This window comes from Cricetulus griseus, chromosome 2 (assembly GCF_003668045.3).
Source record: "Cricetulus griseus strain 17A/GY chromosome 2, alternate assembly CriGri-PICRH-1.0, whole genome shotgun sequence".
In the NCBI taxonomy this organism is placed as follows: Eukaryota; Metazoa; Chordata; class Mammalia; order Rodentia; family Cricetidae; genus Cricetulus; species Cricetulus griseus.
The window spans coordinates 204,836,824-204,861,395 of record NC_048595.1 but is presented as its reverse complement, the minus strand read 5'-3'; the positions used below and the strand labels follow the sequence as shown (position 1 = coordinate 204,861,395).

The following is a 24,572-nucleotide window of genomic DNA, read 5'->3' as shown; positions in this document are numbered from 1 at the left end:
ATGGGTAGGATTCCATCTTGACTAGGACTGCTTAGCTATGTGTACGTCTTACAATGAATTTAAATCTGTACCTTATATCAGTGTCACCAGAGGGAGATGGCTATGTGAGGGTAGGAATCACCGGGTCCCCATATATTCCATTATAGAAATTGCCTGTTTTCTGTCCTTACCATTCACTTGCCTCTTTAATTGGCTTATTGAGGACTGGCAGAGCCTGGCCTGTTAGAGCTCCCAAGACCCAGTCTCTGACCCTAGTAACTCTTGAAATGAACTTCTGAAGGTTATGCCCAGTCCTGGTTCCACGGTGTACTCTCAGCTTCCTGGCCAGATGAACAAACCTCCACGTCACATATCTGCAGCTACCCTGCCTCACCACCATGGACTGCTCCCTCTGAAACCACGAGGGACAAGAAACCTTGCACCCCCTAAGTTGTGCCTCTAAAGTATTCTGTTACAGAGATGTAAGAGTAACCAATACACACACATTTAAGAAGGGAAAGTCCACTCTTGGTTGATTGGCTGTACAAACCCAGGCCATAGACCTCAGCTTGCTGAGTGACCATTTATATAAAACCCTTTGTAGGGATGGAGGCGGTGACTTGGCTGGTAAAACTTGCCTTGCAAATGTAAGGACCTGCCTTCAAGCACCAGAATCTATGTTTAAAAGGAAAAGAAGTCAGGTGCATCCCTGGTTTCACTGGCCAGCCAGCCTAGTCTACCTGGAGAGTTCCAGGCTAATAAGATACTGGCTCAAACAAAACTGCTTCCTGAAGAATGACACCTCAAGCTGTCCCATTGGCCTCTACAAGTACTTGCCATGCAGATGCATGCACTTCACAGTAAGCCTCTGTGCTTTTTGAACTCCTGTAAGCACAACAGTGTTTCATGGCTTAGCCTGACACTGGCCGGGTGAACAAATGAATATGGCTGCACATTGTGCCTCTGGTGGTTCCTAGTGATTCTCCTATCATGAATTGCCTTCTGTGTAACTACTTAGCACATCCTGGGGTTCACTAAACAGTGAGTCTGCAGAGGAACATTAAGCTTCCAGTGACACCAATGGCTGTCATTTTTTTAAATTCCTGGCATGGATCCTGGCTGAGGAGTATGTCTTTTTTCATACATGTGTGCCATGTGAGCTTTACACACACATACATATGACTCAAGTACAAATCAGCAGCCGCATGCGGCCCACAGTCACATCACACCAGTGTGTCAGTCCCTGCTTCCCACCGGCTCTTAATTTTCTACTTCTTAAAGGACTTAATTCACTTGAGAATATAATTTCGATTCCAGCATAATTAGGCACCTAATTACCTAATTACATGATTTGATAACCCTGATCAGATTGCATGTGTATATAATGATGCTTTGGTTAGCTATGATAACTAGCTCTAGGAGGTTTATATTCTGCACACAGATGGGGAGGTGTTCTTCCTGGGCAGCAGCAGATCCTGTGTCTGTAACAAGCAGGACAGCTGGCCAGGAGGCAGTCGCAAGGAGTTTTACAATCTTTACTTGGACAGTCTCTTTGTGAGTGTGTGTGTGTGTGTGTGTGTGTGTGTGTGTGCACGCGTGCGCGCGCGTGCACGCAAGTGAGTGGGTAGGCATGGGTGGGTTATAGGTCAGAGGTCATTCTCAGGTCTTATTCCCCTGCACACTGTCCATCTTAACTTTTGAGACAGGGTCTCTCACCAAGACCCAGGGGTCACTAAGTTCCTAACTGGTAAGCCTCAGGGATCCTCCTGTGTCCACCTCCCCTGCTGGAATTCTAAGTGCACACCAAGCTTGCTGGCTTTTCTTCCTGGGTTCTGAGGATCCGACTCAGGTCATCAAGCTCCTGAAGTCAGCATTTTGCTAACAGTGACCTCACTAGCCCTTGGATGCATCATGACAAGAGACTGAGTTTCCACAGTGCAAAGCAGACAGCAGAACTACCACAGGCAGGGTGAGCAAAGGAGGGCAGAGGGCCCCTAGGCAGCAGGACAGAGTGTGGTCCAAAAGAGGAATGTGCACTGGGACAGCACCCTGGAAGGAAGGAAAGGCCAGGCTGGGAGCAGGAAGTGGGTGTCCTTCCTGTCCTTTCTGAAATGTTTCTCTTCTTCCTGTGACCCAGATGCTCTGAGAGCTCGAGGCTACGGGACTGGGGCTGAGTGTGCAGAGGGGAACCTCCCTCTCAGGGCTGTAGCCTGGCTCTCAGGGAACCACCCTGATAAGGACCAGGTGGGCGTGATACACAGTGTTCCTGACACATCAAACTGCTTAGACCTCCACACACTGGGGATGTAAATTCCCCAGCTAACGAAGATTCCTAAATTGAGCTTAACTTTTCTGAAAGACTTCAGAAAAAGCTCCCGAATCTTAGGGTGTTTTAGAACTGAATTTTCAAGATGGACATTCATTTTGCAAAACCCCAATGCTTTCTGTCGTATTGGCTTCTCTGAGCAAGACCACAGGTTGGCTTACGTGCTAGACTTGCATTTGGAAAGGGTATGGCAGAAGGCAGAGGCAGGGTTTAAATATTGGGAGCATATTGGCTGGGTGGGGGTAAAGACAGCAATCTGCAAATTAAATAAAATTGCCCTTTCCAAAAGTTACCTCATAGTTCTTCAAGGGGTCACTGCAGTGGGTGACACAGAGAGCCTGGAATTTGGTGTCAGAGGTTTAGCAGGAGTTTGACTCCCTGTCCACCCCAGCTACATGGGCAATGGGTTGTAGAGAGGACATGAGAACATCCTGGATGGCTCCCTTGTGGTGACATTTTCTACAGGAGATCTCTCTTACTATCCGCATGTGTGCCCATGTGGTCACAAGTATACACTCATGTGTGTGGACCCACTGGGAAAGTGGAAATCTGGACTTTGGTTGTGGAGATGAGATGGCACGATGCTTAGGGCTGGCACTCCCTCATCATCTGGGCTGGCCGGCTTTCCTGTGTTTCCCATGACACTATTTATCCTTCCTTGGCCCTCCAAATCCCATCTGCTAAATACCAGGGCAGGAAAAACACCCACATGAGTCACCCGTTCACTTCCTCTTTGTATCTGGGATGGAATCAGGAAGCCACCAGCCATGGTCCCACCCCTGTCCTGTCTTTTGTCTGGGCTTGGGGGAGGATAAGCCATTTCTCCCCACCATTCCTGCCACACTACTCCTTTACCCCTTCCTCCCGCTGTTTCCCCTGCTCCTGCTGTTTCCCCTGATGGAATGCACTACGGACATCGAAATCTGTCACTCTGGCGAGCCCCTGTTCCATCGTCCCCATTCCCTGTCCATATCTTGTGATTTATATTTGTCCACATTAGTTTTTTAAAACCAAAGACGTCACACACGCATATATAATTCTTCCTCTGTCAGCTGAAGTCCCATGACACAAACCAGTTGCTATCTAAATTGTTTCTTTCGTAGAAAGGGATAAGTCCCTCCCCCCCCCCCCGCCCCAGACTAGTAAGAGGAAAGCTAACAAACTTAGAGCCACTTTCATTTGAGGAATTTAGAGCAGGTGTGTTTGAAATCCGGACCCAGCCGGGCGTTGGTGGCACACGCCTTTAATCCCAGCACTTGGGAGGCAGAGGCAGGTAGATCTCTGTGAGTTCGAGGCCAGCCTGGTCTCCAGAGCGAGTGCCAGGATAGGCTACAAAGCTACACAGAGAAACCCTGTCTCGAAAGCCAACCAACCAACCAACCAAACAAACAAACAAAAAAACAACAAACAAACAATCCGGCCCCCAGTAAAAAGCAGATTGATAAAGTTCCTGCTGCAGTGACTAACCTCTCACCACTTACCAGGGATCTCACTCCTCAAAAGCAGCTCTAAGGAGACTTTGTTTAATCAAACTGAATAACAGAATAAAATAAGTTACCAAGAAAACCACTAGGCAGCTACAGAATTGGGTTCATTGTTCAATCAAGATTAAAGATACCTGCTAGGAGATGATCTAAAACAGGACAGATTTCACATTCTTGTATTCTTTTAAAGTATGGACATTTCCACAGTGAGTAGATGCTGTAGGAGAGAGGTTCTAGGAAAAGGGCATGGTGGTTTGAATAAGAATAGCCTCCATAAACTCATATTTGAATGGAGTGGCACTGTTTTGAGGTGTGGTCTTGTTGGAGGAAGTGTGTCACTGGGGGTGGCCTTTGAGGTTTCAAATGCTCGAGCCAGGACCAGTCTCTCTCTCCCTCTCCCTCTCCCTCTCCCTCCCTCTCCCTCTCCCTCTCCCCCTCTCCCTCTCCCCTCTCCCTCTCCCTCTCCCTCTCCCTCTCCCTCTCCCTCTCCCTCTCCCTCTCTCTCTCCCTCTCCCTCTCCCTCTCTCTCTCTCTCTCTCTTCCTGCTGCCTGCTGATCCAGATGTAGAAGCCTCAGCTACCTCTCCAGTACCATGTCTACCTGCATGTCACATGCTTCCCACCATGACAATAATGAACTAAACCTCTGAACTGTAAGCCAGCCCAATTACATGTTTTCCTTTATAAGACACACTCAGAGAGGCCTCTTTACTCCTGGCTCTCAACTCTGGCTCCACACATGTCACCCAGGATTCTTTCAAAAACAACTGTGCTGGGATGTGTATGTAGCTTAGTGGCAGAGCATGTGTTTGGCATGTGCAAGGCTCTGAGTTCAATCCCTGGCACCACCACAACAAAAAGAAAATAAAACACCTTTGTCTAGGTCCTATCCTATTAGGATTATTGGCTAAAGCTTCAAGATCCCCGAGAAGCTTAATTTTATATAAACAACAAGACTGTTTTAGTCTAAGTGCATCCCAAATACTGTCTGCTGGACCCACAGATATTCATCTGAAACCCCTAGATGTGCTAAGTCAGAGAAGGTTGGAATTTGAAGGTAGAATATGATGTTGTCAAGCAGGGTGTGTGTGTGTGTGTGTGTGTGTGTGTGTGTGTGTGTGTGTGTGTGTCTGTGTGTATGAAGGGCCAGTGAAAATTCTAGTTGGCCCTTTATTGGGGAAGGCAGCCTGGGGGTCACCCAACATGGCACCTAATCTGACCATACCTTAGGTGAAATACCTTGACATTTCTATAGGAATCTAATGTCTCAGCATTAAAATAGGGATGACAGTGCTAGCTTCACAGGGAATTATGAACAGTTCTCACTTCACAAACAACCCCACGATCCCATTGGATCCCCATCTATAATGCCATGCTGGCACCTGTGGACCCCTCAGTAGCTCTGCTCCCCAAGGCTCCGAGCGGCCAAGTCTTTATATGTTCCTAAGTAGGCCATCAGTAGTTCAGCCTGCTGTGCTGAGCAGGAAATGAACGAGATTTCCTGGGTCTCAGTCTCCTATTTCTGAGAACTGTGGCTCTAGGGACAGGTCCAAGACAGCAGCTGCTGAGTGTCTGGCCTGGGCCCACTTTATCAGCACCAACTGTACAGTGCAGAGTCCCTGCATCCCCCTGCAGCTGACTGATAAGAGGCTCAGCTACTGTTTCAGGCTTATCAGAGGCAGACCTGGGTGGAGGGGCCACTTCCATCAGTGTAAAGAGGAGGAAAAAGGGCCCTACATGGAAATATAAAACCCTCCCCCTCACACACAGCCATGGTAGCTAGCTGTCTGTCCCTTCAGCTATCCTCTGCACCTGGCTGGCATGCATGATCCACCTCACTTTTCACTCAGATACAGATCACTCCAGACCCTTCATGACGGAGTGACAAGATGCCACCTGCATCCCTGCTCAAGAAGTAACTGGGGTTCAGAGATGCTTGGGATCTGAAGCACAGCAGAGGCTGGACACAATATCCAAGTGGTCAAGACCTGCAAAGTGGAACCAGTTGGGTCTCCTTAACAGTGTGTGTGTGTGTGTGTGTGTGTGTGTGTGTGTGTGTGTGTACAAATATGCATAGTGGGGAATACATATATGGTACTTGCCATGAAGTCATTTGTCACTTTATGCAAGATCACCTAAAGTCCACTGTGACCCAAGGGAAAGAGCACAGACTGTGGTCAACCTGTGGGTGAGGCACTTTGTGGTAAACACATGAATTCCTGTCATAGGTCTGCCATTCACTACTGCCATAACTGTGGCCCTGCCATAGTTACTCTCCGCTTCTCCAGTGTGGTACCAAATTTATGAGTACCTGTAGGCACCAGCCTTTCATCCCTATCACAAATTCCTGAAGAGGAAAAGGTTTAGCTGGCTCACAGGTTTAGTGAGATTTAGTCTTCCATCAGTTGCCTCTTTGCCCTGTGCCTATGCTATAGCAGTGTGTCCAGCTATATCTGTTGGAGAACGAGTGCTTGGCTCTTTTGCTTCCTTCAGATCTTTCTCAAATATCACCTCCTGTGGTGGTATAGCCTCTGTCCATACTCTGTAAAATGGCAGGAACCCTCTTGGGTGGGAAGATGGCTCAGTTGGTAGAGTGCCTTCCAAGCATGAGGACCTGAGTTGGAAAAGTACAGTGGTGTTCCTGTAATCTTAGTGCCCAGGGAGGAAACAAGCAGATCCCTAGGGATCTCTGGTCAGGCTTGGTGAGATCCAGGCTGGTGAGAAACCCTATCCTACCCAACCAAACCAAAACCTAAGGTGGATGGATGATGCCTGAAGGATGACAAGGGAGGCTACCCATGAACTACACACACACACACACACACACACACACACACACACACACACACACACAGCATCCCTTGTTCTCTCTAACCCTTAGCACTATGTGATGGACTGAGCCTTCCACTGTGTGTCTGTCCCTCTTCTTGAGGATCACTACTGGTTTGCTCATTGTCACATCTCTGGGGCCTGGCACATAGCTGGTGCTCCATATATGACTTTTGGGCTACAGGCTGACTGGTGTGGTAGAAGAGGCAAGAGGGGAAACTGAGGGCAAACCTGAATAGATTACCTGTTCTTTATTACTGAGCCATCCCTCTGCACTTAACCCATGACTCCAGGGACTGCTTGTAGGTGACTCTAAAATTTTGATATTTCTGTCTGTCTGTCTGTCTGTCTGTCTGTCTGTCTATCTATTTGATATCTATTTAGTGTGTGTGTGTGTGTGTGTGTGTGTGTGTGTGTAGGTATGCACATGCTATAGAACGCATGAGAAGGTCAGAGGAAAATCTGTGGAAGTTCGTCCTCTTCTACTATGTGGGTCCCAAGGATTGAACTCGGTTTATCAGGCTTCACTGTATGGTATGTGCCTTTACCAACCGACTCACCTCATCAGCTCTATGTGACTTTAAAAACCATCTATCCTGGGAGCTGGGGAGATGGGTCAGTGCAAGAATAAAGACCTGAGATTGGACCATAGGATCCATGTTAAGAGCCAAGTGTGGCTGCTTCTGTACCGGTACTCTCAGTTACACTGCTGTCTGCTAGTGTAACTCCAGGCTTAGTGAGAGACCCTGCCTCGAAGGAGTTAAGGCAGCGAGTGGTAGAACAGGTGTCATGTTCCTAGCCTACAGGCATGCACAAGTGCACACACCTGCATACAAGTGTACACACACCCTCACATCTAATGTGTGGGTCAGGGTGGTACCTGTAGATGAAATTCCATGACACATGCACAGACCATCAGTGACTTCCTCACCTCAAATGGGCTGTCCCCACTGCTTCCTCAGCCCCAGAGCATCACTCCACCTTACCTCACCCTTGCTAGTCCCATTTCAGACTGCTCTCCTGTCTCCATGCATGGACCTCATGGAGAAACTCCATATGGCACTTGTCACATCAGTGATGACACACTGTGTCCCAAGGCACAACTGGCAAGACAAGCCCAGCTCATGGTCAGGAAGAATTCTGCCCATGCTTGGGAGCCATCACTTTATAACCAGCAGATATAGGCACACGTAACCTCAGAGTGTCCACTTCCAAGTCTGAGGACTGCTTTCTGAGTGGGCATACCTTTCAGTAGGAAACACAAAGTAAGCCTGGTCTGGCACCTCCTATGTGGAAAGTTTGCCCACACTGGGGTGACAGGTACCATTTTGTGAACATGGGAGAGGGATGGCGGAGCTCCAGCTTTAGGGTCAAGGGAAGCCTGTCTGATTGGCAGTATACCTGCTCCTCAATTCCTCCTGAACCTACTCAGAGGAGGTGAGGGTTCTCTGAAGGACAGTGGCAGTGCCTGTTTTGGCAGAGGAGCTGACAGGATGACCAGGAGTAAATATAAGAAGGTGGCCCTTGGCTGGCAGCCTGGTCAGTGCAGATGAGGGAAAGGTATCAGTGTGTTTTTAGGGACCAGTTAAATGGACATGGCCTGGATAGCCTTATGCTGCTGTTTGCAGCCCATTCTCAGCTGCAGAGCTCCCTTCTACAGATACCCATCTCTGAAGCTGGCCTCCTTGTTACCCATCCCTGAAGCTGATCTCCATGGAGAGCTGTAATGGTCTAGCCTGCATCTTGACTTGGAAGTTTTAGGCCCTCTGTTGGTTTAAGTAAGGAGCTCACAGATTTTTTTCTTTCTATAGAGCCAGAAAATGAACAGTTTAGGCAAGGTCAGTGTGTGGGCAGGGGTTCAACTCAGCCATCACAGTGAAGCAGTGTGGCTGTGTTCTGATAATACTTTACAAGACCAGGCAGCATGGCTAGGAGGATGTCAGGGGCTAAAGGCTTACCTTGCATAAACAAGGACCTGAGTTTAATCCTAGAACCCAATGGTAGCACAAATGGTAGGTAGCACATGCTTGTATTCCCAGAGCCAGGAAGAGGAGTGGGCAGATTGCTGGGGGTCTCTGGCCAGCCAGCTTCCTAACTGGTGAATGTCAGATCAAGGAGATACCTTGTTTCAAAGGAAGTGCACAGTATTGCCAAGGATGAACCCCAAGACTTCTCTGGTTTATACAAGGGTGTGCACACACACAACCTCATAAGGAACATACACACAAACCTATCCACACACATACATTAAAAACACAAACAAAAGAAACAAGGCAGTAGCTGGATGTGGGCTCTGATCCAGTTTTCAGATTTCTGGGTTTCAGGCCCACATCTCCTTGTGTTTTGCCTGTCATTGTAACATCCATTGAGTGTGCACCACGTAGTAGGCCTGGCCTCTCACCTATGCCTTCAGAACGGTGCTCACTCTGTATCTTTAACCCAGCTCTGTCTTACTCAAAGTCTGAGGTGCTACAGCCTGGGATCCCAAGTGGGACTGTTGCCTCAGAAGGGGCTACCATGTATGGCAGGGCAAAGAATCTGTCTGTCCAGGGGTAGTCTCCAAACGTAGAGAGTTCTTAGAGGAGCCATCTTCAGGTATCATCAGGGCTTCCCAGAGCAAAAGGCAGGGTGGAAGAAACCAGACTTGCTTCAGCCCAGAGAGACACTGCTCTGATCTCACAGCCCTAGTGACCTTGTGGGTGAGATGTGGCCAGGGATGTTTTCATCAGGGACAGTTATTTATCAAGAGGCACCACCCAGGCTGGCAGCTGGTGCTCCGTGGATAAAGCACTTGCCATGCACACCAGGTGACCTGAGTTGGGATCACCAGAACCATATAAAGCTAGGCAGAGCAATGCACACTTGTGGCCCCAGTGTTCTTAAGGTGAGATTCGGGGTAAACACAAGAGAATACTGGGAAACTCAAACACTAGGTAGCCTGCATTATGCAGAAGGGAAAAGGCACAGGGATGGGGGAGGGTAGCACCATCCTGGATACAGAGGGAATGAAGGAGGTTAGCTGTCTCCACGGAATAATACATTCTGATATGAAGGCTCTGGGGTGCTCATGAGCTGCAAACACGGGCTCCTGGGGCATCTGCATGTTTACGAACACCACTGGCCACACCCACCTTTCTTGTGGAGTCCTCAAAGATGTGTTTCACTTCCTTCATCATTGTAAGTTTTCTCTGTGGGCAACAAGCATCATTTCACTCAGATGCTTAAAAATGGACTGTTTCAAGCCAGCTCTAAAGGATCTGGGATTCTTAAGTAGGAAATGGCCCAGGGGTAAATACCAAAGCCTGACACAAACACTTAGCTTATGCGAAGGAACTTTCTTTCAATCTTGTGAATGAAAACTCCTTTTCTAAGACTCATTTCCTGCACACATGAGGGCTGGTGTTATGGGGGGGGGTTCAGAGACAGCCAGGGACTTATGCTGACTGAGTTCAGAGGGGTGCTGTGCTCATTGATAGGGTGCCACCCACCCACTGCATAGGAAGATGGTCATTGCCTCACTGCTTCTGGAGGCCAGGCTGCTTCTGCACACTGCAAGGACTTGGCACACCAGTCCCTCCTTTGCTGTCTGGCATCCCTCCAACTCATCCTGACTTAAGTGATTCTCCAAATTATGACATCAATTAACAGAAACACCAAGAGCTTGCTTCCTCAAACACAAGTGGATTTGTGTGTGTGTGTGTGTGTGTGTACATGTGTTCAGGCCAGAGGTGAACCTTAGATGTTGTTCGTCAGGTGCCATTCATCTTGTTATTCAAGACTAGGTCTCTCCCTGGCCCGGGACTCTCTTCCCAACCATGTGAGGCTAGAATGCCAGCAAACCCTGTGGAGTCTCTGCCTCCCCAGCACAGGGATTACAAATGTGTGCCACCATGTCATGCTTTTCTAAGGATTAAAGTCAGGTCCAAATGCTTTACCTGGTGTTTTATCTCCCCAGCCCACACACACCGAGTTCTGATTCCATTAGGTAAGACTACATTGTATAAAGAAAAGTTCAATATAACTTAGTATTAGCTGAAGTTGAGACCAGAGTGAGTCTACTGCATAGAGCTACTCTTCAAATATCCAGGTTCTCGGATATGTATTATATTATATATACTATATTATATAATATTAGGTATTAACCCAACCACTAGCAAGAAACAGAGCAATTTGATCCCAAAGCTGAATCTGTGACAAAATGCCCCTTCAACAGAACTGCGAGCTCAGTATCCCAGTTATGATATGTACCTGCTGCTCTGTGGGCAGGGATATTAGTTATCTTCACTTCTCAGTCTGGAGAACCATGACAGGGTAGCCCACTGTATATATTATGAGGTAGGGATGCAGGAACTAGTTCACCAACATTTGTGGATACATGGTTTCCATCCCAGAATTCTTTATCCAGTTTCACTTTCAACTCTCCAGGTTTTCTTTAACTTTTAAAAATTCTATGTATTTTATTTTATTTGTGTGTGTGTGTGTGTGTGTGTGTGTGTGTGTGTGTGTGTGTACACATCTGAATACGTGCATGTGCCCATGTGTGTGTAGGAACGTACAGAGGTCAGAAGAGGGCATCATATCCTGGAGCTGCAGTTACAGGCTGTTAAGGGCTACCTGATATGGGTTCTAGGATCTGAACTCAAATCCTCATGAATGAACTGCGAGCCCTCTTAACCACTGAGCAATCTCCCCAGTCTCATGCTTTCCAAATTTTCTTCATGGTATCAATCTGGGAATGCTGAAGTGAGGCTAAGAATTTTCTTCAAAAGCTGGGTAGTGGTGGTGCACACCTTTAATCTTAGCACTGGGGAGGCATGGTCAATCGGATCTGTGAGTTCAAGGACAGCCTGGTCTACAGAGCCAGGTCAGGACAGCCAGGGCTTCACAGAGAAACCTTGTCTCGAAAAATCAAAACAAACAAACAAACAATTTTCTTCATGGGATTCATTGGCAGAATGACACACTGGGGTCTGGTGAAAGATGGGCTATGAACCATGATGAGAATGTCTTACAAGTTCACATGGCAGAATTCAACCCTCTAGAAGGCTCCGTTGAGATCCCAGCACATGGTATCTTCACAGAGAGCAAAGCAAACAGTGGTTATCTGTCCTGGCTCGGAGAGGCACTGGGATACAAGTTTCATACTTCTCTCAAGATTGAGCCATCACAAGGGTCCCAAGGAGGTGTGGTTCCCAGAACTCTCACTTCCTACTCAGCTGACTCATGGAGATTCTGTCTTTTGTACTTCTCTACTTCAGCTGGGACTATTTTAGGATTGCTACTGTTGGTGCTGAAAAGATAACTAAAAGTAAAAACAATTGCAGTGGAGATTTGAGGTAAGACCATCATTTTTGTACATGTGGCTTTGGGTGGGGACCTCAGGTGGGAAGTCATTTCTTTTGAAATTGCAGGGACACTTTGCCAGATCTGCAACTCTGTTAGATGTGCCTGAACTAGGGGAGGCTGTGCCAGGTGTTCCTATGTGATACAGACCTCCTTGGTTCTCCGTGGTTTCAGAGCTTGACTTCCTAAACAGGCTCCAGGCAATAGTAGCCAAGTGCCCTGTGCCTCCTACAGTCATCACACAGACAGCACCCACTGGACTATAGCCACTGTTCACAACCTTGGGGAATGGCTCAGTAAGAAGTGTGAGGACCTGAGTTTGAATTCCCTGGCATGCACCTAAAATTGGGTGTGGTAGCATGTCTGTAGTCACAGCATTCCTACAATGGGAGAGAAGACAGAGACAGAAGAGGCCTTGGAAACTTGGAGGCCAGCTAGCCTGGCATTCACTGTGAAGAAAAATAAGGGACTTTAACTCTAACAGGGTGGAAGGTGAATACTGGCACCCGAGGCTGTCCTCTGACTTACACACCTGTGCCACAGCGTGCTTTCATTCACACTTACACATATACACACAGCATCACACATAGTGGCTCTGGGGTGGAGGTATTCCAGGAACTAGTAGAGGACATTAGTCTCTTTAGACAGTAACCCTAGCAGGCAGCTGTCCACTGTTTCCCCCTTGGGGGACAAGGGGTGGACTCACTGACGGGACCTGAACAGCTACAAATGGCCGCTGTATATCTCTCTGCAGACAGCATTGACAGCTGCTGGTCAGCGCTGGGCAAGCCGAGGTGGCTGGGGGAACAGAAGCACCTGGGGTAGGTCGAAGGAAGGCTTTTTGTTTGTTTTTTGTTGTTTTGTTCTTGGTACTGTGTCTGGTAGCATAGGCTTCTTGGCAGGTTGAAATAGAAGTGTTACAAGTTCAAGTCCTGCTGGGTGACTTGTTGAAACCTTGTCTTAAAATTTACAAAAGGAAAAAAGAAGGCTGTGGTTAAGAATGTGCCTAACATGCACAGGATACCAGTGTCATAAAAGGGCTCAGGAGACAGCTGTGTCAGGAAAGTGTTTGCCTTGCAAACGTGGGGTCCTGGGGTCGATCCCTAGAGTCCACATAAAAAGCCAGTTGTAGCAGTGCACATCTATAATCCCAGCACTGGATGCAGCAGATAGGGCTCTCCAGGGATTGCGGCAAGCTAGTCTAGCCACAACATTGAGTTGTGACATGAGAACCAATATCTCAAAAAACAAAGTGGAAAGTGATTGAGGAAAACAGATAACACTGACCCTGACCGCTGGCCACTATGTGAGCATGCATACACACACATACGTGCCCCCACCCATGAATACACAAACACACATACACCACAACTCACCCAAAGAACAGAAAAGATGAGGAAATAAAGGCTGTTCCTTCTGGGGATGTGGGAATGGCCTTGGGTCTTACTGGAGTCAAGCAGAAGGTCCAGCATGGCAGCTGACCAAGTTCTGGGGAAGAGGGGACGTATCTGGTGTCAAGGCTGGAGTGTTGATGACACAAGCGGTGCTTGGGGGCTATGGCCTTTTGGAACCCCAGCTGCCGCCATCATAATCTGGAATTAACATCTACACAGACCGCATGGTGGTTGGATGAAGGACTGCATGGGTATCCTTGAGGTGGAAGGTGTGGGCCCTTGCTATGTGTCACTCACTGCCTTCCCTTGTGTGCCTGGGCCAAGGTCCTGGCATTGGGCTTTGCCCATCTCTGACTGTGGTGATTAAAATGTGAATGTCCTCCATTGACTTATGTGTTTGAAAATTCTTGATCCCTTGTTGGTGGCACTGTTTTAGAAGGTTTGGACCCTTGAAAGACTGCCTCAGGTTTATAGGCTAAGTCCCACTAAGGGACTGCCCCGCCCCACTTACTGTTTGTGCCCTGCTTCCTGACTACAGTAACAGTGTGACTAGTCTCCTCCTGCCTCCATGCCCTCCCAGTCATGATGGACTAATTCACCTTGAACTGTGAGCCAAGAATAAATCCTTCATCCCTTAGGTGGCTTCTTGTCAGGTAGAGTCACAGCCCCAGGAAAAGTAACCAACACACTAGACCACACACCAAATGCAAGTGACCAGTGCAACCTCTAGACCAGCTGTTCTCTGCCCATGGGACCAAACCCTTTGGTGTCACACATCAGATACCTTGCATATCAGATTATGATTCATAACTGTAGCAAAATTAACATTTTGAAGTAGCAATGAAATAATTGGTGTGGTCTCCACAGTATGAGGAACCACTGCTCTAAACTGTCCATCAGGACTCTCTGCTAGTCCTTTCCGCCCATCTACTTCTCAACCCCCTTCAGTTGTCAGCTGTATGTCTCCTAAGTATTTTCAGGCCACTGAGTTCCCTAAAAAGAGTTCTCTTACACACTATTTTCCATCCATTGACCTACAATTCTTCAGCGAACACCATTGCTTCTGAAACAATGAACCACAATTCTCAAACTTTTAAAGAGAGAGTAACCCAATTTCGTGGTTTAAGAAGCTAGTGGAAGGGCTGGAGAGATGGCTCTGTGGGTAAAAGAGCCTGTAGCACTAGCCTGATGAGGAAAGTTTAAATCACTGGAATCCACCAAAAGATGTGGTGGCTCACAACTGATATCGCAGCACTCTTTCAGTGAAACAGGAGGCAGAGGGACAGCTGCCCAGGAGGCTTGTGGACCAGCAGTCTAGGTCACAAAATGGGCCCATGCCTCAATGCAGTGACTGGGCAGAACCGACTCCTGAGAGTTGTCCTCTGACCTCCATATGTGTGCTGTAACATGCTCCCTCTCCATTCAATAGCAACAAGCAAAATCTCTACAAAGAAGCCCAAAGAGAAAGAGAATAGAAACAAAGGTTCAGAGGTAGGTGTACATACAGCAGGCAGGCAGGCAGGTATCTAGGTATGGGATGGCAGCCCAGCTTCTGGGCCACAGGGTGCCTACTATTGGGCCCCAATTCTCTGATCTTAGGGATACTTTCTTTCTGACAAATATTACATATATTTTATGACTGTAAAGATAAGCACACTCTTTACCTTTAATGCATCATTTTCTTCCTTCTGATTTTTGTGATCCTCTAGCAGTACTGTAAATTTTAATTCCGGTGTCCTGGGGGTGGGTGGAGCTGGCTGAAGCCCTCCTACACACTCTCAGTGTAGTGGGTGAGGAGACAGAAAAAGAGAAGGAGGGGACAGGCAGGGCTGCCTGTAAAGTCCCCTGTCACCTCGCTGGTTTCAGCGTGCCATCACACGCAAAAGGGAGATAAAATCCCTCCCCCGAGGCTGCTGGGGGTGACATGAGATAACTTACACTGCACACAGGCAGTATCGCCTCTGCTCTGAGTCACGGAGCCAGTCACAGTTAGAGGAGGAGGAAGGGTCAAGAGAGGTACAGAGCTGATGAAAAAAGAAAACTAAAAGAGATTGTGAAACTGAAGGGGAAAACAAAGAACTTGCATGGATTTTAGTCACAGCTGGCAAAAATGGAAAGAGAGCCATTTAGAGGACCTATCAGCTCCAGGGCAGGATTCAATAAAGCAAGGACCTGTGAGGAGTCACAGGACCCCCCTCTGAGCCTGATGTGTGGACAACAAGAGGAGGGGAGGGAGAGGAAAGGGAAGGAGGGAAAGGGGTAGAGGAGGTGTCAGTCTTCAGGAAGAGGAGAAGGAAGGGAGAGAGGAAGAGTCACTCCTCAAGAAGAGGAAGAGTGTTCATTCCTAAAAGGAGGGAGAGGAAGAAAGGGAGAAGAAGGAAGAAGAGGAGGGGGACAGGGAGGAGGGAGGGAGAGGAAGAGGCAGTAGGGAGAGGAAGAGGCCTGCCTCCAGAGAGAGAGAAGCCAGAGTCTGGGCCGTGGCTGTGGTCTGCTCAGAGGCAACGGACAGGACAGAGAAATGCTGCTTGAGAAGACACTGAAGGGCAGAGGTCTCCAGGGCAGGCACAGGAAAGAGCCTTCGCTGTGCATAGGCTAGGAGACACCTGAAATTCTAGAGCAGTCATGAACTTGTACCTGGCACCATTCTGTGAGTCCACATGTGCACACATTACATGGAAGCCGCAAATTAGCTGCAAGTACTGTCGGCAGGTGCCATCTACTTTGTCTTTTGAGACAGGCTTCTCATTGATCTAGACCTATTCAGGAGGCTAGTCTAGCTGGCTAGTGAGCCCCAGGAGAAGTACACCATCTCTGCCTCCCTAATGTGAGCCACCATGTGTTACCTTTTCTTCTATTTTTTGACATGAGTTCTGGGGAATCAAACTTATGTCTTTGTGCTTCCAGGACAAGAGTTTTAACTGATTGGTTTATCACACTTCCTAGGGACCATTCCTAGGAACTGTTTTACCTGTCGAGACACTTGGTACTCAGAATGTTCCCTTTATATAGATAGCATCATCATCCCCTTAATTGGATCAAGATTAGTTACAAAATGCTAGGACTCCATGCAACATGACAGTGTGGACCCCTTGTTAATACAGGAAGAAAACAGCAATAGTAGAACAAGAATAAATACAATGCTCTCTACATTCAGGTCCTTGTGGTACTGCCAGGGTTACCTAAAGAGGCCCTGTAACTTGCCCAAGGTCATTGATGGTTCATAACAGGTCCAGATTACAAATACCACTCACAACTACTGCCAACCTCTTCATCACTAGCACATTGATAAAATCTATTTGGGATACAGGGTGTTTTAAAAATGACTGAAGAGGGCTTGGGAGATGGCCCAGTAGGCAAAGAGCTTGGCTCATGCATGAGGACCTCAGTTTCACTGTCTCAACCCATGTAAAGAAAAGAAAAATAGGGCATGGTGGCAGGTTCTTGTGATTCCAGCAGTAAGGAAGGAGAGTTAAGAGGATTCCCAGGGCTCCCTAGTCAGAGAGCCTAGACTCATTGGCTCTAGGGCAATGTGACGCTGTATCTCAACAAGCAAGGTGGAGCCCAGCTAAATGGCTCAGTGGGTAAACCATTGCTGCCAAGCCTGATGGCCTGAGTTTGAACCTGGAACCTCATATGCCTCACATAGTAGAAGGAGAGAACTGATTCCCCCAAACTGTCTTCTAACCCCCCCCCCACACCAAACAAACAAATAAATAAATGGATGATATATAAAGCTAACAGCTCCCAAGGTAGGGATGGACAAGGTGGATGGCACCCAAGGAATGACACTTGAGGTTGTTCTTTACCCCCCCCGCCCCCCACACCTACACAAACTTTCACCCCCTCACACATGTGGACCTCAGTTGCTGAAGAAGAGTCTAAAGTTGAGGCCTCTAGCCCTGTGAAGTATTGCAAGCCTCTCTATGAGGGAGGATCCCCAGCAACTAAACTCTGCCTAAACTCTGCAGCTCAGTGCACACTCAGTGGGCCCAGCACAAATAACAGATAGGCACGACTGCTCTACCAGGTTTGATGTGGGAAGCCACCCTTTCCTCCCATGTGACAGACTCGAGTGCCCCTTTCCTACTGTTGACATGTGATGATTTTCCAGTCTGGAGTTCCAGGTGAAGCTGGGGTTACCGGTCAGCTGGAAGAGTGGGCGGGGTTTCAGGTCAGCTGGAAGAGTGGTGGGGTTACAGGTCAGCTGGAAGAGTGGTGGGGTTACAGGTCAGCTGGAAGAGTGGTGGGGTTACAGGTCAGCTGGAAGAGTGGTGGGGTTACAGATCAGCTGGAAGAGTGGTGGGGTTACAGGTCAGCTGGAAGAGTGGGCGGGGTTTCAGGTCAGCTGGAAGAGAGGGTCCTTGGGAACATGCACTGCACATGAAGGAGGAAGGCATGTGGAGTTTAGGTGACAGCTCTCTGTGGAAGAAGCCTATCAGCACCACCAAGATGCAGAGTAGAGACAGGCAGCCTGCTACATGAGTGTGTGCCAGGGTGGAAGTGGATACCCAGGCAGTACTGCGGCCATGTGCATCATAGGAGTGACCTGAAATAGAAGTTCCTTCTCTTAGCCCTGGAAAGGTCTCAGCAGCATAAGAGAAGGACTGTGTGATTTAATGCAGAGGGATATAAGCAAAGAGAGGACTACACAAAAGTGCCAGCAAACGGTGTCAAGAGGGCTAGGAAGATGGCTCCAGTGTGTCCCCCATGACCCCCAAAACCCATGTCAAAGCCATAAACGTTAGAAGTAGTAGTATAGGCACCTGCAACTCCGAGGCTATAGGGAGATGGAGGCAGAGACAGGAGCATTCCTGGAAGCTCTTGGGCCAGCTAGTGTGTCTTAGGAACTGGAGAAAAACAAGAAAGATCCTGTCTCAAAAAAGATGTCAAGTGAAGACCAACACCCCATATTGTCCTCTGACCTCCACATAAGCACCATGGTATGCATGTATCTGCACTGCAGTATACACTCAGAGGGAGGGAGGGGGAGAGGGAGAGAGAGAATTAGAGGGAGGGAGGGTGGGGGAGGGGAGAGGGAGAGAAATGAATGAGAGGTGATAGAGGTGAGGGTATTGGGTATCAAGGCAAGAGAAAGAGTAAGACCTCAAGGTTAGAGGTCAAAGTGACAGCAAGACCTTTCCCAAGCTTAGGGGCTCCCTGTGGCAGGGAAACAGCTGCACACAGGGCTTTCTAGCAGCTGGTGTGAGGCCTTGTCCAATCTCCACCTACCCCCAGATGGAATCCAGAGCCTGGAGCTGGGCTCTAGCCAGCAGGAGGGAAAGAGGCCATTGTCTGTTTCTACCACAGGCTAAAGGGTTGTACAAAAAACATTGTTTTAGAAGAATGTACAAAAATTAAAATTTATAAAACTGAGGGCAGTGGTCAGAACTCCCCCAGAAGGTCAGATGATCTAAGGCTCTAAAGGAACCACCAGGCCAAGCTGAGAGGTGGTGGGGGAGGAGGAGGTAAGAGTTGGATCTAGCTGTTGTGTTCTTAGCATGCCATGCCCTTGGTGTCTTTTTTACTGGTGTCAATGTCTCATCTACTGGCCTTTCAGTATACATCAAGTTCTGTCCTAAGAGCCACAGGGGTGACTTCTCAAAGACATTTCTGGCCTTTGGCCTGGAATGGTGCCACCTTTGAGCTTTAACATGGCCCATGTAATCACCACCTGTTTCTGACTGGCTCACTTAACAATTCTTTATGCTGGGCTCTAAGCAGGAGACTAGTGGGGGGAGAGTGTGGGCATAGAGTCACTCAGGAGGTCAGATTCTTGAGACGAGGCAGATGCAGGACCCACTGAGACTGCAAAGAATCCTCTTTGTAGGTTTGTTTGGTGGATGACTTCCAAGGCTGGGGAATTTTTTTTTTAAATGAGTTAGACTACATAAACAAGTCCCCGATAGACAAGCAGATGTGTTCAGGGGAGGGTACCCAGACATCTAGGAGCTGGATATAGGTTGTTGGGAAGGGTGAAGCTGGAAAGGCAGATGGCATGGGCAGATGCATAAGGGCCATGGGGGAAGGCTGCAGGCAGAGTGGGGCAGGTCTGACCCCAGGAAGAGAGAGATAGTGGTCATGGATCATGGTTGGAACACAAGCCTGGCTGAGGAGCTATGGAATGGCTGGCAGCTGTCACACATGGTTATGTTCTTGTTAATCAGATACAGCTCTTACGGTGAACACCTTGCCCTGCGTAGCAACAGGCATTTTAGTGCAATGACACCTACTCAGGTGGACTTTGGCTGTCTGTGTCTGTCAGCCCCTGTCACCAGGGTGGCTTAGTACTCAGCATGTTGGAAGCCTGAACCTGGTGGTCCTCCCTGATCCTCCAGTGTTTCTTCTGCCAAATACCTATTACTGCAAGCATGCTGGGGGGATCTGGGCAAGGTCCACATCAGGCCCTGGCCTGGAAGCACTGATACTATTGTTACATCAGCGAAAGCCAGAAATAATAGCCTTGCTACCTGCTGCTGGGAGACTGCTGAGGGGACCCACATCTGCAAGCCAGGCTTGGTTCCTAAACCACTGCAGCTAGGCATGGCTCCAGGTCACTTCTGTTCCCCAAGTGGATTATCGTGAAGTTGGTTGATGATATTCCCACAAACAGAAGAGAAAGCTGAGGCATTGAGATACTGGGATTCCCCTCAAAGCCAGTGAATGCCCAGGTCTGACACCACACAAGGACAGATAGACAGATGGACGGACTAGGCTCTGGTGAGCACTTCCCCCAAAAGTAATAGCATGTCTTATCAGTCAGAAAACATGCTTAGACTCTCTTGCATACTCTCAAGTGACCACAGTTCCTACCCATCAATTTAGTTGAGACGGTGAGAGTGAGCAAACCTGTAGGTGATCTTCTATACTTATGAATGGTCACTGACATTAGAAACTAGTGCAGGACTGGAGAGAGAGCTCAGTCTATAAACTACTTGCTACACAAGGGAGAACCTGAGCTTGATCACCAGGACCAACGTGAAAACGCTGGTGTGGTGCTACATATCTGTAACCCCAGCGCCAGGGAAATAGAGATAAGTAGATCCTGGAGCTCACTGGCAAGTCAGCCTAGCCTGCTCAGTGAGTTCTAGGACAGTGACACACCCTGCCCGAAACAGAAGGTGGAAAGCACCTGAGAAATGACATGTGAGGCTGCCCATGGGCTTGCATTGATACAAGCACAAATAGGTGCACACACACACTCATACACACACACACACACACACACTCATACACACACACACTCACACACACACTCATACACACACACACTCATACACACACACACTCATACACACACACACACTCATACACACACACACTCATACACACACACACTCATACACACACACACACTCATACACACACACACTCATACACACACACACACTCACACACACACACACACACACTCAGACACACAAACTCAGACACACACACACACACACACACACACTCATACACACACACACCTGGCAGAACCTTCAGGAGGACAGTTTCTGAGAATTTAAGAATATTTTAAACACACAAAGTATTTGTCTCATAGATTAAACCTTGGTGTAGGACACTTTATCCCGAGCTCCTACAATCACACACAGGTAAAATTCCACGTACAAAGATGGCCCCTGCCACCCAGAGATAAACCCACTTGATTTCTTAACCTCTCCCCACTCTCGGTGGAAGCAGTTACTTACTTCCACCACACACGCAAGCACACACACACACACACACACACACACACACACACACACACACACACGCCAACCACATAGAATGCCCCTTACCCCATAATCCTCTGCTTCCCAGAGTGTTTTGCAAGCCTCTAAAATACTTGCCCAACAAGGGTACCCTGGGAAAGGCTAGCTGCTTACTGTGCCAGCCCCACGAGACTCCCCATGTCCTCAGCATCTAGAGAGATTGCACAAGGGTTGAGATGTAATTTCATTTGGCACTTCTGGTCACCCTCTCTGCCTCTGCCAGCGACAGCAAATTCTATATAAAGCTGCCAAACCTGGCATCTCTACACTAAGCAGTGACCCCTTTTCAGCCAAGGGCAAGGCACCAGACTGCCCATGCATAACTTGCCAATAACGGTGACAATCAAGCTTAGAAGAAACACTAAACCCTGCTGGGTCCAGGCTGACCCGACAAATTTTCTCTGCTCCGACCTCAGGCACTGAGTAGCTACAGCTTCGTCATGGAGACAGGATATAGACACATCCTGTCTGAGTTAGCAGCAAGAAATAGGGCCCCAGGGGTCTCCCATAGCAGGGACCCTGCCAGAATCCAATGGGGGACAGTAATCTGGAGAACTATATGAGCAAGGGCTGTAACCCCATCAGCCCGGGAGGAGAGCTGTTTGCAGTTGTTGGCCAAGCAAGGTCTACAACTGAACACACGTGTCCATGCATTCACACACAAGAACACGAATCAGTCACAGACTGAAATAAATGCACATGATTCTGGCGGTCCACACTCTCTGATAAATTTCATCTTGGGGTGCTAGACATTTGTAAACACGTGTTATATCTCAGCCTGCACTCTCAAGCATTTATATGCATCTCATTCTTACAATCCAATGAGAAATATTCTATGAAGATTCCTCACTTCATGGATGCTGAAACCAGAGCTGAGAGATGTTACAGAGATGATCCCAATATAGGCAACATACACGACAGCGTGGCTGGGCACAAAATCACAGACCATCAATATATGGTAACTAAGTATCCAAGCCACACAAGACAGGGGCCCTGAAATTGCCTACATTTACAGGACTTAACACAGTGGTGGCAGACCAGGGGTATAGTTCAGTAGGTAGCATGCTTGACTAGCATGCATGGAGACCTGAGTTTCCTCTTTAGTACGGCATAAACTCTGTGTTACCACATGCCTGGTAACATAGTTTGGAGGCAGGAGGATCAGAAGTTTAAAGTCATCTTGGCCTGGTCCAATCCACAAACTAGCCTGGGTTACATAAAACCCTGTCTCAAAATTAAATTAAATTAAATTAAAATTAAAAAGGTCTCTTATTGACTTATTATAGTGATAGAGAACACCATGTAGGCTCTGAGTAATTCCTCTGTTAGGTGAGGGGTAAAGTGGATAAAGAGTTGTGTTCTTTCTAAAAACAACACTTTGGATTGCAAAAGCCCCAAAGTAGACCAAAGCAGAGGAGAGCAGGGCGCCAAGAGGCCCATCAATGTTTCCTACATCCGGAGACTCTCATTGCTCCAGTCACCAAGAAGTTAAAGCGTTTAAAAAGACAGTAGGTTTTGTTTGTTTGTTGTTTCATAATCTCAAGGAGTCAAGGAGAACGGATCCCACAAAGTCTGTTCCTGTCCCAGGGCCAGTGGGCCAGAAAGAACTGTTAGAGAATTTTGGAGTTTTCCCGAAGTTGGCCTCAGTTCCTGCGGCGACTTGCCTGGGGTGGGGTGAGGGGTTGGGGGGGTGCCTGGTTGCTGAAGGCTCGGCCTCTCCCTCTCTCTGGTCCCGGACCCTTCTCAAGCCCCACACAAAGAAACAGCGCGCCACCGCGGGGCTGGTGGCCTCTTTGGGTGGGGGACATCCATCGGGCCAAGGCGCCCGGCGGCCTGCTGTTGCAGGACTCGGACCCCGCGCGCTCGGTGCGCCACAGTGCGGCCCGGGTCAGGCGGGGACCCGGGACAGTCCCGGTACTCACCGTGGCGCGGGGGAGGCGGCGTGCTCCTGGGGCTGCTCATCGCCACGCGGCGGGGAAACACGCGGTGGGCGCACTGTGGCGAAGGGGGTCCCCAGCTCCTGGACCCTGCCTGTCGGTTGTACCTGGGGCTCCCACTCCGCGCGCTGCCAGCAGAAGGGAGGGGCTCCGCCCCAAGATAGGCACACTTCAACTTTTTTTTCTACAACTTGGCCATGAGGTTCCCACCCATTTTTTTTTTTTTTTAAGCATACACCCGCCCACTTCCGAACGTTTTCTTCTGCGCTCTAACTTTCTGCTCAAGGCTCACAGTCCCCCCCATGTTTTTGTTTCCATCTGTCAGTATCAGATAGAAAGCTTGTGGTTGCTCCCCCTCCCGCCGCGCGCCGCACCCCCCTCCCCTGTGTGAGCTCTGGAAAAGTCCCACGTGAGACCCAGTGGCCTGGCTGGGCACTGTCCAAATAGGGGCAGGCAAGAGTTTCAAGCCTGGCTTGGATGCTGTGCAGCCAGAACCATTCTAAACATTTCTTCTTCATAAAACGATGTCTCTTAATTAAAATTAATTGTGTATATTATTTACAGGGTATGGCACAATATTTCAGGGCATACATAGGTTGTGTACTGATGGTGTCAATAGCATTCCTAACTTTACCAATCTTTTACTTTTGGAGGCATCCTACTCAGGGTGGGTGTGTGTGTGTTTGTGTGTGTGTGTGTGTGTGTGTGTGTGTGTGTGTGTGTATGTAGCCAATCTCTGTTTTAGTACCACTTACCCAATCTTGCTGTATTTCCCCACCTGTCGTTGATCACTACTAATTGCAACTGGACTTTTCTACTTTGAGATGCCATTTTAGATTTTACAAGACAGATAATACTTGTATTTGACTCTCTCTTTCTGGCTTAGTGTATCTTTACTTCATAGAGTGTCCTCCACTTCCACTCTTTCTGTGTCACCCGACAGGTGTGACACTTTGCAAGCATCAAAGTTCAGTTCGAGTGCCTTAGCTACTTTTCTTGTTGCTATGATAAAATAAGGTTTATTCTGGTTTGTAGTTTGAAGGTACAGTCTATCCTTTCACCAAAGGCACAGGAGCTTGAGACCACAGGTCACATTGTATCAATACTCAGGAAGCAGAATGGGAGTGAGGGTGTTAATACTTGGCTCATAGGCATTCCCAGACCTAGCCTAATCAATTAAACAATAAAAGAGCCCAGATACGCAGTGGCACACACTTACAGTCTGTACACTGGCAAAGTGGAGGCAGGTAGATTCCTTAAGTTGGCTGGCCAGCTAGCTTAGGTTGCTCCGTGAGTTCCAGGTTACCAAGACATCCTGTCTTAAAAATCAAGGAAGATGGTGCCTAAGGAACAGCTGCTGAGGTTGACCTCTGACCTCCACACATGCATGCACCATGTGAATTGAAGTACCTTCATCTCACATTTTTCCTTAATTTGTCATCGCACCTGTGACATCAGGGCATCAGGGTTAGAAGTATGTTTAAGGCTTTTAATGTGCTCAGAGCTGTTGCTGTAGCCATTTACGTT

At 48.3% G+C, this 24,572-nt stretch overlaps 1 protein-coding gene across 2 annotated transcripts in view; it reads right to left on the bottom strand.

Moving 5' to 3' along the window:
• The window catches only part of Gypc (glycophorin C (Gerbich blood group)), a 33,616-nt gene extending 10,270 nt beyond the window's left edge, over nucleotides 1–23,346 (bottom strand). Inside the window, exon 1 of one of the 2 annotated variants that reach the window (XM_027400684.2) lies at nucleotides 23,031–23,346. In XM_027400684.2, the coding sequence (XP_027256485.1) occupies nucleotides 23,031–23,070 (40 nt within the window). In that variant the 5' untranslated portion in view covers nucleotides 23,071–23,346. Of the gene's footprint in view, nucleotides 1–15,018; nucleotides 15,172–23,030 lie in introns of those variants that run through there. The other variant, XM_027400685.2, reaches the window with a different exon arrangement.
• Between the last annotated feature and the right edge of the window lie 1,226 nt (nucleotides 23,347–24,572).